Source organism: Scophthalmus maximus, chromosome 6, assembly GCF_022379125.1.
Source record: "Scophthalmus maximus strain ysfricsl-2021 chromosome 6, ASM2237912v1, whole genome shotgun sequence".
NCBI lineage: Eukaryota > Metazoa > Chordata > Actinopteri > Pleuronectiformes > Scophthalmidae > Scophthalmus > Scophthalmus maximus.
The window spans coordinates 17,907,548-17,924,582 of record NC_061520.1 but is presented as its reverse complement, the minus strand read 5'-3'; the positions used below and the strand labels follow the sequence as shown (position 1 = coordinate 17,924,582).

At 42.6% G+C, this 17,035-nt stretch overlaps 2 protein-coding genes across 8 annotated transcripts in view; both read left to right on the top strand.

The window, feature by feature from the left end:
• The window catches only part of cita (citron rho-interacting serine/threonine kinase a), a 35,859-nt gene extending 23,821 nt beyond the window's left edge, over positions 1 to 12,038 (top strand). For 2 of the 7 annotated variants that reach the window (XM_035631120.2, XM_035631119.2), the window contains exons 31-50: positions 120 to 312; positions 814 to 975; positions 1,818 to 1,841; positions 2,368 to 2,505; positions 2,799 to 2,979; positions 3,080 to 3,171; positions 3,305 to 3,409; positions 3,629 to 3,798; positions 4,161 to 4,205; positions 5,612 to 5,692; positions 5,828 to 5,963; positions 6,071 to 6,210; positions 6,368 to 6,460; positions 6,604 to 6,712; positions 6,871 to 6,999; positions 7,182 to 7,262; positions 7,376 to 7,454; positions 7,642 to 7,821; positions 9,143 to 9,530; positions 10,060 to 12,038. In XM_035631120.2, coding sequence (XP_035487013.1) covers positions 120 to 312; positions 814 to 975; positions 1,818 to 1,841; positions 2,368 to 2,505; positions 2,799 to 2,979; positions 3,080 to 3,171; positions 3,305 to 3,409; positions 3,629 to 3,798; positions 4,161 to 4,205; positions 5,612 to 5,692; positions 5,828 to 5,963; positions 6,071 to 6,210; positions 6,368 to 6,460; positions 6,604 to 6,712; positions 6,871 to 6,999; positions 7,182 to 7,262; positions 7,376 to 7,454; positions 7,642 to 7,821; positions 9,143 to 9,530; positions 10,060 to 10,083 — 2,550 coding nt within the window. In that variant the 3' untranslated portion in view covers positions 10,084 to 12,038. The remainder of the gene's footprint in view (positions 1 to 119; positions 313 to 813; positions 976 to 1,817; positions 1,842 to 2,367; positions 2,506 to 2,798; positions 2,980 to 3,079; positions 3,172 to 3,304; positions 3,410 to 3,628; positions 3,799 to 4,160; positions 4,206 to 5,611; positions 5,693 to 5,827; positions 5,964 to 6,070; positions 6,211 to 6,367; positions 6,461 to 6,603; positions 6,713 to 6,870; positions 7,000 to 7,181; positions 7,263 to 7,375; positions 7,455 to 7,641; positions 7,822 to 9,142; positions 9,531 to 10,059) is intronic. The other 5 variants (XM_035631125.2, XM_035631122.2, XM_035631124.2 and 2 more) reach the window with 3 other exon arrangements.
• A 2,056-nt stretch (positions 12,039 to 14,094) lies between these two features.
• Positions 14,095 to 16,771, top strand: myl2a (myosin, light chain 2a, regulatory, cardiac, slow). The gene is made up of 7 exons (XM_035631136.1): positions 14,095 to 14,250; positions 14,668 to 14,760; positions 15,288 to 15,363; positions 15,526 to 15,630; positions 15,743 to 15,821; positions 16,042 to 16,090; positions 16,270 to 16,771. The coding sequence occupies exons 1-7, from the start codon at positions 14,248 to 14,250 to the stop codon at positions 16,372 to 16,374; spliced, it is 510 nt and encodes a 169-aa protein (XP_035487029.1). The 5' UTR covers positions 14,095 to 14,247; the 3' UTR covers positions 16,375 to 16,771.
• The last annotated feature ends 264 nt before the right edge of the window (positions 16,772 to 17,035 follow it).

The window sequence follows — 17,035 nt, the reverse complement described above, 5'->3', positions numbered from 1 at the left end:
GCCACCTATAAACCATCTTGATAATTGGCTTCAAGTAAAAGATTTGCATGTCATACTCATGTATAATATTATCTGTGAATCTTTATTAATTAATTCAGCACCATTTCCTTTCTGAACAGGGTATATTTGGGCGGCGGCGGGAGGATGTCGGTACCACAACTAATGGGGCACTGACTCCACAAGCCCAGCCAGCGGTTCCCATGCAGTACGGTGACATGAAACTTGCTTTGGAGAATGAGCGTTCAAGGTGTGCAGAGCTGGAAGAGGCTCTGCAGAAAATGAGGATAGAGCTGCGGTCCCTTAGAGAAGAGGGTAGGCACACAGAACTTTTTTCTGGATGAGATTTAGCACAGTCTCTTACGTCATATATCTTAATGGCATCTTCCCGGCGAGTGAAGTCCTGGACCAAAATGGTAAATCTTTGATCCTCCAGAGACGTTGCTCTGTAGTCAACCCTGGATCGTCATCATCCTATAGAGAGAGGCAAAAAGGTTGAAATAAAGCAGTCCTGTAAAAAATAACTTTCAGTCTGAAGTTTTAGTTTTTAATTGTTGGTGAGTCAGAGGTGATGATTTTACTCAAGAAGTCACTTCAAAAAAAAATACACCAAATCCTGTTGTCTCCCCTGTCTCTTATCTGTTCCAAGTCATCTTTCAATAGTTACCATGACAGCATCCTGCTTCCATCCCCCATTACCTACACCTGCCGTGTCCTGTGAGATTTATTTCAGAATGTTAGTTTTTTGGTAATGGAAGCAAAAAATAATATCACTGATCTAATTTTGGGTTGTTTTGTTTGCTTGGGGTCATTCAGCGGCTCATTTCAAAGCACAGGAACATGGGGCTCCTTCCACTCCGGCACAGGCTCGCCATCAAATCCTCATGTCGGCCATTGTCAAATCCCCAGAACATCAGCCGAACCCGAGCAGCCTGCTCAACCCCTCCACCCGCTGTAAGGAGACCTCCACGCCTGAAGGTAAGTCGCACAAACGCAGATGCACACAAACTAATAAACAAACACCCAGGTAGATTCAGTGCTGCACTCGGCTCATCAGCTTCAATTTGAACCTCGGGTGTCCTCTTTTGAAGGCGTGTAGTTCGCCCCGCAGGAGTGATCACCCTTATGCTATCTGTGTCAACACAAATGGGACTCCCTGTTCACATATTCTGTTTATGTGGCGTGTTTATGTGTGTGTTCTTTATATGGCCTGTTTCACCAAGCAGGATTATGAAGTTGAATAAAATTGGATAACCATTGAGCACATGTTAAACCAGGGACACGGAAGCAAAGCGACCTGTTTACTGTGCATTTATCCAGCTAACATTGTAATCCTGCTTGGGCCTGTCTCACAAAGTAAGAAGAGTGGATTAGCCAGGTAGCGTCGGCTTTAATCCAGACTTTCCTCTATCACACAGTGAAATTACTTTTTTTTTTTAGGGAAGTTGATCACCATGGAAACTGAACCTTTGTTAAATGTATCATAGCTTTATGGCTGGTTCAGTGACTCATGAAAATGCGTAAAGAGCCCATCTCCTCACAAGGTCTGTTGGGAAAAATAACAATTTGAAAAGGATCCTCCCATGACAAAAATAATGTATTCATGTACAACTGAATCTCTAAACACCATTATGTCACTAGTTATGATATCATAAAATGCACCTTGATGTGTTATTCATCAGAGACTTTGGATAACACTTACCAGACCACGTTGAACTTGCTTTGTGACTCGCACCCCCCGACTGTCTGCTCCTTTACTTTCACCTAGCTATTGTTAGACTGCTCTCTCCTTTCTGTCTCTTTCCTCTTGCTCCTCACAGAAAAGAGGAGGGTCACCTTTGAAAGTAAGTTAGCAGTCACCATGTTGTCTTCTCACACGCATGAGCCCATCTACATGCATTACCTATACACCATAAACACATATTCTCATATCAAACTTTAAATCTGTCCTGTTGTCCTTTCGTCAATTGAACCGTAACTTGACCAAAGACTTGTCTCTTAAAGGTCAAGTTTGTCGTCCTTCTTTCTTATTTTTTGAAGCCTCTTACCCGGAGTCATGATTTCGATGGCATATGGCAGGATAGGTAGCTTTTCACCCAAGAGCATTTTAATTTACCCCATGCCCATTGGCGTGCATAATCTGGTTCCGATTTACTATTTTAAAATACTCGGACATTCATGCGCCTTAATACATGCAAATAAAATAATTAATTCATAATCCAAATTGCCCCATGATTCTTAAATAAACTGTAAATCATTATATTGTTGCTAAAATGATTAATTTTAAGTCAAAAAATGTTGATGGTACTGCAATTCCGTTTGCAGTGACTCCTATCTCAGCCTGCCTCTTCCTCCCTCTTTGTGCTGCAGAGTTCGGTCGTCGCGTGAAGGAGAGAATGCACCACAACATCCCTCATCGTTTCACTGTGGGGCTCAACATGAGGGCTGCCAAGTGTGCCGTGTGCCTGGACACTGTGCATTTTGGACGACAGGCTGCCACTTGTTTAGGTCTGTAGCTGGGAAAACCAAATGTGAAGATATTTCAGAGAAGAAATTATTGGCCAGCCCTAACAAGATGCTGGAAATAGTTTTAGTTGTGTGGTCATTACAATAGCCTCCCTCAGAAGATTGAATCGGAATTTCCTTTTTTTTGCTCTCATTAAAAATTCCCTGTTATGAGCCTTATAAAAGAAAAACATGTGATTGTATTGTGAAGTGTATAGGCGTTGTAAAAGCAGCTATTAAAATAACTTTTGGATATTCACCCCCCCCCCCCCTCTCCTCTCTCTCTATCATTGAAGAGTGCCACACCCTGTGTCATCCTAAATGCTCACCGTGTCTTCCGGCCACCTGCGGTTTGCCAGCTGAGTATGCCACTCACTTTTCAGAGGCTCTGTGCCGAGAAAAGGCAAACTCACCTGCGCTGCAAGTCAAAGAGGCCAGTGGGCATGTTCGCTTGGAGGGGTGGATGAAGCAGCCCAGGTAACTGTTTCAGTCCTTCTCTGCCATTCTGAACAGTGTTTTAAAGTCAAATACACAGCATTGAAAGTTTGTGTTTGTGCATCTGTGTTTGCCCTCATAGAAATGCAAAGCGTGGCCAGCAAGGCTGGGAGAGTAAATACGTGGTGCTAGATGGAACCAAAGTGTCCATCTATGACAGTGAGCCCAGAGAGGGTAGGTACTTTTTTCTGTATCTATTTTTAAATGACTGTTATTTATACTGATTCAATAGAATTTGAAAATACATTTTAGGAAAATTACTGGTTATTCTGATTAATGCACCATCATGTGGTGTTTTTTCTTGTAGACTGTGTCAAGGCTGAGGAAGAGTTTGAGCTCTGTATGCCTGATGGAGAGGTGACTATTCATGGAGCTGTTGGCAACTCTGAGCTCATCAACACTGCCAAGTCAGGTACCGGATCAATAACACCTAATCCTGCTGCACTCGGCCTATTGTGGGAATTTCTGTGTATCATCCTCTCCCTACATTTTAAATAGCCACACATTTTGTCATTTTCCATCCATTTCCAAAATACAACAAAATGTGGACCCCCTCTGCTCAGCTGTGAAATTAAGCTATTACCAAGATGGCCAACCAGTGCATCTTTCTTTGTATGTACATCTATTACAGACATCCCCTATGTGTTGAAGCTGGAGTCCCATCCCCACACCACCTGCTGGCCGGGCCAGTCTCTCTATTTCATGGCTCCCAGCTTCCCTGACAAGCAGCGCTGGGTGGCTGTTCTGGAGTCTGTGGTGGCTGGTAGCCGTGGATCCAAAGACAAAGTAGATGCTGACGCTGTAAGTATTGTGTTTGTGTGTCTATTATATATACCTGCTTATGTCGGGCCTGATTGGGATCAGTTTGCCTATCATAGATGTTAGACAGACCCTTTTTCTTATTACAGCATTTCACAGATAGTAACTTAATCCAAGGGTGGCTGTAATGTTTGGTGTGAAAATTGGCTAAAAATATATTGAATGCCTCCATTAAACATCAGCCAGTGCCTTCACTTCTTTTTATTCCCCTCCCTCTTCTTTCTCTTTCTGCATGTTCTCAACATCAACCTCTTCTATTTGTGTGTTGTCATCGTCTTTGTTGATGTGATTTATGCTGTGCGTGTGTATCTCCATTCAACTCCGTTGTGTGGATCATATTATAGGCAGGTGTTTCTAAAAGACAGAAGAACCTATCCCCTCTGGTTCAGGTACAGTGAGTAGCTGCATGAACATTTGGGCTTCGGTTGACCGACTGACCGGGAATGCAGTAGCTGTGCACATCTACGCATACAACACTGACGCTGTTGGGTGCAGGTCAAGGCAGTCCGCGACTCGGTGGCTGAAAAGCTGCCCGATAAACTACAGCTGAATTCCCACATACAATTTACATAATGCATGGATGTGAATAGACACTGCTGTGCACGTTTGACCTGGTGTCATACAGTACAAGTATGTTCTGGCATGCATGCTTCTGCAAGAGTCATGCGCTGCTTTAGCCCCTTTCACTGAAACACATGACACAATGCAGACCTCTGTTTTTGGTGTTTGTGTGTTTATTGCCATTTTAAAAAAGAGATGACAAAAATGATTTGTCATCTCTTGCATTCTGTACCATGTGACCCTGATAAACACTGTCAGATTTTCTCAAAACTGTACCTCAGTGTTTATAAAACTGGCCTTTTTATACAAGACATTTAAATGTTCAATATGCAGCTCTTTATTTCCCCTAAGGGAGAATATACTACATGACTAAAGTTATGAGGACACTTCCAACTATTTTTGTCGACCAGTGAATATTTACAGCCAAATGTGGTTGTTAAAAGTATCATTCCAGCCCTCACTCTTCTCAGAAATCTTTCCTTGGGATTCTTATGCCTGGCTTCATGCCATGCTGCCACACGAGCATTAGTGAGGTTGGGCACTGATGTCGGGCGATAAGGCCCGGTATTCACTCAGGTTCCAGTTCAACCCAAATGTGTTGGATGGGGCTGAGGGCAGAGATCTGTGCAGGCCAGTAGAGCTCTTCCTCACCAAACACAGAGACGTGTTGTTAAGGATTGCACTTGATACACAGGGCATTAAAACAGCAAAGGACCCTCCTCAACCGTTGCCATTAATTTTGATGTGCAGTGTTGTCGAAAGTATAATTACATTATGTGGCATTACAAGTTTTTCATGGGAACTAAGGGACCTAGTCCAAACTGCTCCAGACCAAAACTGTACCAAAGTATTTGGATAGGATAGCTCTGTTTCTGCATACTTTTTGCCATACAGTAGATTTATTGCACTGTAAACCCTCAGTCAATTTCACACTGCAGCACCTGTCATTACTGATTTGATTCAGCTACTTTCCACTATTGCTTTTGTTGCCCTGCAGTGGTTGTTGCCGTGGTCACCAAGAGAGGAACTTATACAGCTGTAAACATACAGACTGATTTGTGTTTGTAGCCCTGAGTATCAAACTGCCAAGTACCAAACGTTGGCATCATATGCTTGCTCAATCCCTGGTCTTGTTTAGTTGCTCTTTCATTGGATGTTGCCTGATTTCATTCCTATTTGTGTTCATTTTACATGCCCGTGTCCCTGTCTCTCTTTATGTTTCTTGTCTTAATAGAAACTTCTGGGGAACTCACTGCTGAAACTGGAGGGTGACGACCGGTTGGACATCAACTGCACTCTGCCTCTCACTGACCAGGTACAAGAACAAAAAGTTGTAGGAAAAAATGAGAGATGGGAACCTACAGTAATTAATTAGTCCTCTGACTGGTCCACTTTACGGCTGCATGTTCACTTGTTAAAACCTTATAATCTTCCTTTTCCTTCCCCTCAGATTGTGTTGGTTGGGTCTGAGGAGGGTTTGTACGCTCTAAACGTCATAAAGAACTCTTTGACCCACATTCCTGGGCTGGCCTGCGTCTTCCAGATCCAGATCCTGAAGGAGCTTGATAAGCTACTAATGATCACTGGTCGGTACATGAGGGATAGATGAGGCACAATATCCTCAGTCATTTTAATTGTCCTCTAGCAGTGCACGATGTTTTAATTATCATTATTTGTTCATATTTTCCTCCAGGAGAGGAGAGGGCACTGTGTTTGGTGGAGATCAAGAAAGTTAAACAGTCCTTGTCACAGTCCCATCTCCCGGCTCAGCCCGACCTCAACCCCTTCATCTTTGAGACAGTCAAGGGATGTCACCTCTTCTCCTCCGGAAAGGTGAGTCAGCCTGTTGTTTCTTACACCAACAGAATTGCTCTAGTTAAGCTGTTATTTAGTCAGAGTTAATGATCGGAGTAATGGCGTAGTAGCGGCGTGCTGTCTGATTGCAGATATTTACTGCTGTCCTGATTGCAGATTTGTCTCTTCTTTACAGATTGACAATGGGACTTGTATCTGCGCTGCTATGCCCAATAAGATTACAATTCTGCGACTCAACGAAAGCCTCAACAAATTCTGCATCAGAAAGGTGGGTGGGCTTTAAAGACGGATAGAGAATATGTTATATGATGAAGGTAAGACAGTGTTTTGTTGTAACGTACAGTAGATGCTCCGGTTTGTTTCAGGGAGTTCAACAAAGTGTCATTGTTGAACTTTGGTTTGTGTTTGCAGGAGATTGAGACGTCCGAGCCCTGCAGCTGTATCCACTTCACCGGCTACAGTATCATCATCGGCACCAACAAGTTCTATGAGATTGAGATGAAGCAGTACGTGCTGGAAGGTAACTGGTCCAAATCTGTATTGGTATTGCTTTTTAAAATACCACGTCTTGTCTACCAGATGCTGTCCTTCCTCAGAAGGACACCATCTGAGATCCCCTGCAAAAGGGTGTTGGTGTCGCATTCACACCTGAGCGGGCTGAATGATTTCTGTCCACAGAGTTCCTGGATAAAAACGACGTGACGCTCGCTTCTGCCGTCTTCGCCGCGTCCTCCCACAGCTTCCCCATCTCCATCATCCAGGTCACCACTGCTCCACAGAAGGATGAATACCTGCTCTGTTTTCATGGTTAGATGTTTATTTTCTCTCTGTCCAATTTAACCCTCTTTGTAATAAGAGTTCTCACACAGTATCAGGAAATTATTCTTGTGCAAATGCAATATCTGCTTAGTTCCAACCAGAGATTATTTTTGTCATTTCTGTTTACAAATAGGCAGATTTATGTGATGACTGAAATATTTTCCTTGCAGAGTTTGGTGTGTTTGTGGATGCATACGGCCGCAGGAGTAGGAGTGATGATATCAAATGGAGCCGCCTGCCTCTCTCATTTGGTTAGTGTCGATCAGAATTTCTTCAATTCATTTTCTAATTGTTTATGGTCAGTATACTCTTGTAAATGATGTTAAGCTGATCTCTTCTTCTGTCTTTCTTTTTTATCTTTCAGCGTACAGAGAACCTTACTTGTTTGTGACGTACTTCAACTCTCTGGATGTTATTGAGATTCAGGGACATGCTGCTCTTGGGTAAGATTGCATTCTGCTTTTTTTTCAGTACCTTTGCCTCAATTAGTATTTACACCAGTAATCAATATCATTATTTATTGTGGGGCTGAAATTGTTGAGAGAAAGTAGAAGAGGCAAACAAGAATAATCTGTTTCATTCTATGCTGTTTTAAATGATATGATATCTGATGCTCACTTCTCTTTCCAGGCCCCATTCATATGCACACCTGGATATCCCAAACCCCCGTTACCTGGGCCCCGCCATCTCCTCTGGGGCGATCTACCTGGCCTCGTCCTACCAGAACAAACTGAGGGTCATCTGCTGCAAAGGCAACCTGATCCAGAGCCAAGAGGGCGTAGACCTGCAGCGTAGCGGCTCCGGGCGCAGGTGACCACACACACAACTGCACCAGCCCACACTGACATGTGCACATTCTCTTGTGGTAGCTGGTAAAACGTGAGATCTTATGGCGTGTGTTGAATCTTATGTTGGTGACATTTTTACACCATCACCACTCTGCACTACAACACGTCCTGATCCCTCGTACATTGTCATTACATGTGCAGATACATATGCTAAGCTCCAAGGAATGAATGAATAAACTACTGAAATTATCAAATAAAGTTTTATTATCAATCAATAAATGCTACATGTCAGCAGTATTTAATCTTATGACCTACGTATTTTTGCTTTTGCAAAATGTGAACGCTTCCTTATTTCCTTTCTCAGTATTGGAGCATCCAATCTACTTCTAAGTCACTTTAAGAGAAATTTAATTATCCTGCACAATATTAGGGGAACAACTCAAACAAACTAGTATTTTAATATAAAATTTGAATACAGAAGATGGAAATTGAAGATGTAATTTAGCTGAAGCAACTGAACTGAATGCTAAATTGCATAATCAGCAGCAAGTGGAAATTATTTTGTTATATGAACAACAAATCTTCCAGACAAAACAAACGCATCTTGATTTTAAAGTGAAAGATGAGACAAAGATGTGCATTTTTATTTGTCTATACCATTTCTCCGTTTACTTGAGCATCTTATTTATTCATTCATTAATTTTTGGTGAGGCTTGGTCTTCGCTGCGATGCTGACACCATGTCACTGCACTTGTTTACTCCATGTACACTGGTGTTGTTGAAGGGTCACTGGGACTAGCTGGCACTGAACGGGCACAGGTCGTCATCCACAGGTGGTGATTGTCAAATTTTGGCCTTAATGTTTGATTTTCTTACAACGAAAACTTTCATTTTGTTCTTTGCAGGAAGAGGAGCTCATTTTTTATCTGTAACAAATCGCAAGATTTGTCTTTTTAAATCACTTTTTAAAATGTGTCCAGTTAAATGTAGAAGAGAAACTGTTGAATAAAGACTAACTTCCTCCTTTTAAGTTCTGAGACTGGTCTATTACGTTTTGATGCTCATTATCAACTGGGCTGTTGGAAGCCAGCTTGTCAGCCATTTACGGTATTCTCATTTAGAAAACCAAATGGGCGAGATGAGTTCAATCTAGTTCAGTAAAGAACAGAAATACTCTACAGCTCAACAAATTAGCTCGACTGTGAGTACACCATCCTCACCACATTAGCTGACTGACCTGATTCCCACAGCACCAAGTGAAGCCCGTGCCCCAAGGCACAAAATCCCTTTTCCTTTTATCAATGCTCTGTGCTCGTCTTTATGCCTTGGTTCCTCCCCAACAGCCCTAACAAACGTGGGCCTCCGTCCTACAACGAGCACATCTCTAAAAGGCTGGCAGCCAACCCCATGGTCCATAGCGATCCGGGCACACCTCACCGCTACCGAGAGGCTCGCACAGAGTTCCGACGGGACAAGTCTCCCAGCCGTCCCCTGGAGAGAGAGAAGTCCCCTGGCAGGATGCTGGAGAGCCGGATTGTGGGGTCTCCTGGCAGGGCCATGGTTGACCCCCGGTTAGAGCGCTCCCCGGGCAGGGCCATGGCAGACCCTCGCATGGACCGATCCCCTGGCCGGATGATGGACGTTCGAAGGGAGAGGTCCCCCGGAAGATTCGAGGAGCGCCAAAGGCTCCATACTGGCTCTGGTCGCACGCCCATAAACTCTGTTAACAAGGTTTGTCAGTTGATTCTTGAAATTTGTGTGATATTTTCGGATTTTGCTTTCTTGCTAAGAGTTGGATGAGAGGAAGGATACATCTCGCTAGGAATAACTAGCTGGTTTCTCCCCTGGTTGCTAAACATTTTAATTAGTGATTTTCAGAGTTGCTGGTAGGTGGATTTCCTTACTTTGAACACAGCCAGGCCAGCTGTTCCTCTCTGCTTCCTGTCTTAATGATTATCTAAACAGTTCTGCTGCTGCATTATTCAATGAACAGACACGAGAGTGATGTTGATGTCCGCATCTTACTCTCAGCAAGAAAGCAGGTAGGAGTATTTCCCAAAATGTCAAACTCTGTATGTAGTTACTCCACAGCTGCTGTATGTAGTTGGTAGACCAATGTTATATATGGTCACGAAAGTCATGTTTTCCTTATTTTAGCGTATGTTTCAGTTCCAATTTAAATTGATCACAAGCATACATCAAATGTGCGTTGTTCTTGTATGTATGTAGCTGACTGTATTGTGTTGACCGTGTCCTCCAGGTCTGGGACCAATCATCTGTTTGAGATACAGCAGAGCCACATACCCAGCATGGACAGAGAAAAAATCCTCTGAAAAGGGAAAGGAAGAAACCGGGAAACCAGTGAGCATGTAACCAACTCATGATGAAACACTGCCACACATCTGTTTTGCCTGACATTTAAGCTTAAAACCCCGAAAGAGGAAAACAACTGTAGCTGTTTGAGCAGAGTGAATGTGAGAAATAAGTCAATGAAGGTCAACAAAAACGCCATATTTACAATCTGAGCAGGGGTTTTTGCGACGCATGTGAGTAATTGCATCTGAGAAGGTAGTCTTTTGATTTCGTCGACATCAAAAAAATTATGCGATACAAGTTCTCAATGCAAGACTTGAGTCCTTGTTTTCTCCAGGCAGTAGAGACTGTAACAGAAAAGCACAGCCGTAGCAACGTTATCTCAAAGGTCAATGCCTAAATATTTTCAAAAGTCGATTACTGGTGAAAATGGCAGAAAATAGTGTAAATACAAGTGGCAACTTTCCACACTCAGCTCTGTCCACTGTAGCTACAGACGAGCAGTGAACGTCCAGTAGCATTTCTGTCTCCAGTCCTTCGCTGAAATGTCAACACACAATCATTATCAGCTAATTACAATCACTCTTCTGTCGAGACTCTGGCGGTTAATGTGACAGGACTTGACCGGAGCACAAATTAATTAGATTTTAATTAAACAAACCCTGCCCCCTACAGCCACACACACACCGGACGATTTGTCTGCCCCCATATAGGTTGACACAAAAACTTGCAAACTGCACTACCCACAATCCCCAGCGGCGATGGAGCGGGACCTTTCTAATCCTTCAGAATGCTATCTGACTGTAAATAGACGAGACATAATTTTATATATATTCAGAAGGAATTTCAAGGCTGGATGAAGCCATGTCTATTTTTGTTAAAGAAAAAAAAGTTATCACGTGTCTTCTTGAATGTCTACTGAGTATTCTTTTAATATGTCCAAACGTCTTTTATCAAGTGAGTGATTGTATTTGCACTTCATCTGTCAAAGGCAAAACCTCAGTGCTAAATTATATGAAAGGAGGGAAAAAAAAGATCATGTGTGAAGCTTACAGCATCGTACTTGAGCATTTCTTTTTGTACAATGTCCCTTAATATTGTATATAACCCAAAACTGTTCAAAGTGAAGATGAAAATAATCTTTGGGGTTTACTTTTTCCTGATTCGTAAATGGCATGGATATGTATATCTGAAACGAAACGGAGTGTTGTCTTCTGCTTCTGCCTCATTTTGGGTTATATTTTGTATTCCACAATTTAAGAATGAAGCACGTGAATAACCTCTCCTTTTCTTTTAACCATTACCTATTTGCACAGTTAATTCTTATCATTATTAGTATTAGATGTCCAAAAAAATAGTATTTTATCAAGGCACTCTTGGCAAGCGAAACATTACAGTCTAAACTTGAAAGGCTCAAATCAGGCCACACTTATTTCAGCTCTCATTGAGCTGAATAAGTTAATTTGAAAATCTTGTGGTTTGTAGTAAAGTCTTTAGAACACCAACACATGAGGCCACATTTTAACTTGCCCAGCGTGTCTGTCAACAGTTGGACGCTCGGTAAGAGGATTTTTCTTCAACTTTCCGAATTCGCTATTTTTCTTTTTAGACACAAGAATTCTTCCTGAATGTATTCAAGCCAAGAAAGATGGAACAGATCCATTGGTCACAATTGTTCAACAGAAAGCACCCACTGCTACAGATTGCACAAGTTTTCTACTGGTCTCGATACAGAAGGGTTTCCCGTTCTGATTTGTTTCATTATTATATTCTTTTTTTTAAATTTGTATTTCTTTTCACATTATCATGAATCACAATGCCCTAATACTGGATATGATATTGATGTCTGCTAACAAATGTTTTATTAGCGTTCCCTGTAGAGATTTTTTGTCACAGAATATTAAATATTATGAGCATTGTCTTTCACTTCTGATTTTCCTTCTTATGTTGTGCTTGTGTTAATTTAAGTAGTAGGCTCAAACCTTTCCCTTCACACTCTTCCTTATTAAAACCTTTACGGTAAGGGAAGCCGTTGTCGTGTTTGAAGCTCTGTGCTTTGTTGCCCTGCGCTTTTCTCCACAACACTCGCTCTGTCTGCCAGTGAAATGGCCATTTGTCCACATCCATTGTGTGAGACGAGGTTCGTCTATTTATAGGTGTCTGATCCCAGCGCTCAGTGGCCTGCCATTCCAGCCACAGTAGCTGCGGCGGCGGCTGCTTGGATCAGAAACTGAGCAGAGCTGAAGTGTTTTTTTTAACAATCGCTGCTGCACCATTGGTTAATTAACAAGAACTCATCTCCTTCTAACCTCTTTGTGCTCGCCATGCCGCGAGAGGACACCAGTGACATCTGCTGTCAGTCCGTCAACAGCATTGGGATTTGACAGTGAGTGGACCATCTCCCCTCTTTATATAGATCACACACCCGTGGTGTCACCTACTCTCTCCCCCCCCCCCCCCCCCCCCCCCCCCCTACTCAGCTCATTTTCACACACTGTCACTTTTCTTGACCTAGGAGCAACAAGTGACACTCGAGGACTTGTTAATGCCGCAGAGACACGTGGCACATTGTAAGGACGTGGTCGCCGTCAGCGCGTGAGCATGTCGCACCTACTGCTGTTGACATCACTGAGATTAGTACTACAAGCTCTTTAACGCTCACACTGGTGTAGTGTAAGAGGTAGACCCAAGTGCAACAACTCCTGTGGCCTTTTTCTACCACCTATACTTTCATGACTTTTAAAAGTTTAAAGCTCAAGTTAATCAGTTTTGATTTTTTTTTTTAGACTGAGTGGCCTCTCCTAATATATTTCCCTTAAACCTATTTCAGTCACTTTGCAGTTGAGTTGCAGGTGATACCTTGGTAGCTTCAGCGACCTGCACCCTTACACACTCCAGCAGAGAAGAAGAAGCTAATGGAGGAAAGGTCAGACAGTGAGTCTGACCTTCCAGAATAAATGGCGCTTACGCAGTTTTTTGTACTAGGCCTGTTTTTGCCATCCTGTCAGGGAAAGGAGGCTAACACTGTCTGAAACACGGTCTTGACAGGTCAATAAATTTACATTTAATGAGCTGGTGAGTTCCACGCGCCTTCCATGACGCCTCTGATGGAATCTGGAGGGATGAGTGATTGGTGCACAGATCAGAATGTTACACCAAAGAGTTGGTGAAGTTTTTGTTGGTCCAAGTAGATAAAGTCAAGCCCAAAACCCAAGTGCTTGAATACAGGCTCAAGTTATCCTGATCTTTCAAGTCCACTTTTAACAAATAGACCTCTATCTGTTAGACGGAATGTTTTACCCATGAGCTACATACTAAGAACAGCGTATAGTATACACAAACTATTCAATTATTTAAAAAAAAAAAAATATTGCTATTTAGACATTTAAAAAGTGCAAATGTCTAAATAGCAACACATAACATAAAGTTATATAAAGTTCCATACAGTCTTAAACCATCCTACTGGAGTGAAAGTGGTTAGTCTGTATGGAACTTTGTTTAAAAATCATGATTTAATCATGATGTATGTATTTCATCTTTTTTTTCAAATTTTTTTTACCAATTACATATGATTCATTAGGTGGGGACAGGCTTGTCCTAACTTGAGGCTTCCTCCATATTCTTTAATATAATTTGTATTAAAGTGAGTCTTTCAGATTTCTGAAATTAGTTGCTGATCTAAGGAGTAGAAAGGTGAAACATGAGAGTGTGGTCCATGAGACATTATATACTATACCTTTAATCTTTGCATTAACAATATGGCTTTCATCGTGATGATAGCATTGTTGTCAATAGTTCAGAGGGGTGGTCCGGAGACCCTGGGGCAGTTTAGAGCGATTAAGTGCTTCAACCTTCAGTCTGCTCTTGATATTCTCGACCAGTTATTCCACTCTCTTTGTCCAGTGTCAATCATGACAACATGGGGCGAGTGGCTACTACCGAGGGGAGAGGGGGGGGTTGGGGGTGCAACACTGTATGTTCTGCATGAAGCATCATTTACCTGTCACTTCCTAAAGAGGACATAGTTTATAAATATCTTCCAGTAGAGCTGAGGGTTGGGGCTACAAAAGGCCACCCACAACCTCCCCATTGTTCACTGGCATCATTGTTGGTCTGACCTCCCAGCTGCTCAGCCATGGTAAGTGTGTGTGTGTGTGTGTGCTGTTTGATGGAGCGAAGATGGGCATGGGATGTGCTTTTTCTTCTTTTCTTTAAGATTAAAGTATCTTTGGATGGAAAGTAACTGCAAAGGTTGTTTTTTTTAATTCAATTTTTTTATCAGACATTTAATGCATCATTGCTGTGCAAGAAACCTGCATCCTAAATTACAAGAAACTTGCTGCTTTTTAATTTTCAGAGGAATTACATTTTTGTTTCATTGTGTTTGACCTGCTCATGGATACTGTAATGATATGTCAAATTGTTGCTGTCTTCATGTGACTTACACAGGCTACTCATTTTGGGAGAGTAGGCCCTTTTATTTATTTTGTCTGCCATGTTGTTTAGTTGATCTAACACACAGTGTCTGCCTCATCTCCTGTCTTTGTGCCAAAAGGCCCCCAAGAAAGCCAAGAAGAGGACAGCAGAGGGAGCCAACTCCAATGTGTTCTCCATGTTTGAGCAGGCCCAGATCCAGGAATTCAAAGAGGTGAGAAATGCTGAACCACTTTAAATTTCACTGGTCGTTCATTTGGCAGAGAATTGGAATTGCAGATGGTGTACGAACTCGACCAACAGTGTCTTGAGGATTATTATCCGAGGGGTTTCTTTTTTTCAACACGCGGAGGTTTCCATTACTTCTTACCCTCTGGGTCTTTCCATTTTCATTGTTCATCGTTGTAGTATGTCCACCTGTCTATTTTTCCCATCCCTGTCTTCACGGCACTGAGGCATGTGGTATGTTGGTATGAGCCTTAGTGGTGCCCAGACATCCAGACTGTGTCATCAGTGATTAGGCTGCAGATAAACTGCTGGGCATGCCCTGGATGCCAGGCTAAACCCCGGGGGGGGACTCGCAGGTTATAAATACTTGTAAAGATCGTACACAAAAGGAGAGAAAGAAAATCTAAAAATCAAGCGTGGCAGCAATTTGATTTTTGCCTTGACGAGAAGCTGCAATCTGTCATGTAAGAGTCACTTCAATGTTCTGTACCTTCTCCTGTGCTCTGACCTCAGGCCTTCACTATCATGGACCAGAACAGAGACGGATTCATAGACAAGAACGACCTGAGAGACACTTTTGCAGCTCTAGGTGTGTCGTCATCACCTTTGTCATATCCGCTCTGTTTAGAGCATTTTCAATGGTTCAAATTTGTTGTTGTCAAATCAGATCCTAGATAAGAAACAATGAAAGTCTGTATTCCTCCTGACATACAGCAACTGAAACACATGTTGCGTGACATTTGTGCCGCAGGACGTCTCAACGTGAAACAGGAAGAGATCGATGAGATGCTCAAAGAGGCTCCAGGCCCAGTCAACTTCACCGTCTTCCTCACCATGTTCGGTGAGAAGCTGAAAGGTAAGAAGAGCTCACGGGCTGAAGATGGTAACACGTATCCAAACAGAAATGAATGCAGTATGAATCTAAATATGTCTCAAGAATTGTTATGGCTGTTTTTCTATGTATTTAGGTGCTGATCCCGAGGAGACCATCCTCAACGCATTCAAAGTCTTTGACCCCGAGGGGAAGGGTGTGCTGAGGAAGGATTAGTAAGTAGTTTAACACTCTCCCATCCTCGCACCGCCTCAATTTCTATCATGCAAATTTGCCGCAAGGAGTGTTGTCAGCTATAACTGTGTCTGAGTGTTGTTGCAATCATTTTATTCCAGTACAAATCCAGCATGAGTAAAGACCATTATGACCCGCACACTTCCTCCTGGTGTGAAGTCGGGCCTCGTCATCTCCTCACATTGTTTTTCCCTCTTTCAGTGTGACACAGATGCTAACAACACAAGCTGACCGATTCTCCCCCGAAGAGGTACATTATGGTCTTTTTAATCTAATTGTCATAATAATAGCAGATTGCATTGTGTGGGAGGAGCGTCATCGTGACCCTCAGTGAATCATCACACCCTTTTCACGCACTCCGATTATGTTGTGTTTGTGAGGTATGAGCTGTGATAAAGGTGCTGATGATATCTGCTTTCTGTTGCATAGATGGAGCAGATGTTCACTGCCTTCCCGCCGGATGTGGCGGGAAACCTGGACTACAAGAACCTGGTACACATCATTACCCACGGAGAGGAAAAGGACCAGGAGTGAACCTCTTCGCCGAGGTGTTCATCACACAGAAAGTCTGCCCTTTGCCCGTACATGACTCGAGACCGACCCACGGCCCGTGAAGGAGATATGAACTGTTTATTTACTCATTGTTCCTGTAGAGTATTCACTCGAGAGCACAAGAGGGTCCAGACTAAATTTCCTCTCCCGCTCCCCCGAAATGGACAATTGATGGCACTGACATACTGAGCCGCCTTTCTCCCTTTCTGCTTTATCCACAGTATGTTCCCACATTCATCTGAGACAAGTTAAATTATTTTTCCTTATCATTTTACAGACTCAGAACCACATGCTAATGTCTTTGTTTTTTTTAATAGTAAAAAAAGAAAATTGTCCCATCTGTGCGTGTTCATCTAATAAAAGCTTTCAAAGACAGTTACCAGTCTGAATTCTCATACTGAGTTTTGAAATGTTTTATGTGAAGGGACCCCCTAAGACACATGATGAATGCTCATATGTCAAGAGGCTCATAGGATTTAGCACATGAACACCAGCTACTCTTTAATTCCATATTAGGTAGTCCATGTGTGCACTTGAGAGAAGCAGATGTATGGTTGGTGGTCCTCTGAAATCCCCTGGAGATAAACCCAAAAGATGGGTGTGGCGTTGTTTATGTGTGTGGCTCTGTGTATTTGTGTTGTGT

Excerpts from the sequence above, each read along its gene's own strand:
- myl2a (XM_035631136.1), top strand. Across the intron at positions 14,761-15,287 it reads AGATCCAGGAATTCAAAGAG|GCCTTCACTATCATGGACCA; the intron begins GTGAGAAATGCT and ends CTCTGACCTCAG. Across the intron at positions 15,631-15,742 it reads GTTCGGTGAGAAGCTGAAAG|GTGCTGATCCCGAGGAGACC; the intron begins GTAAGAAGAGCT and ends CTATGTATTTAG.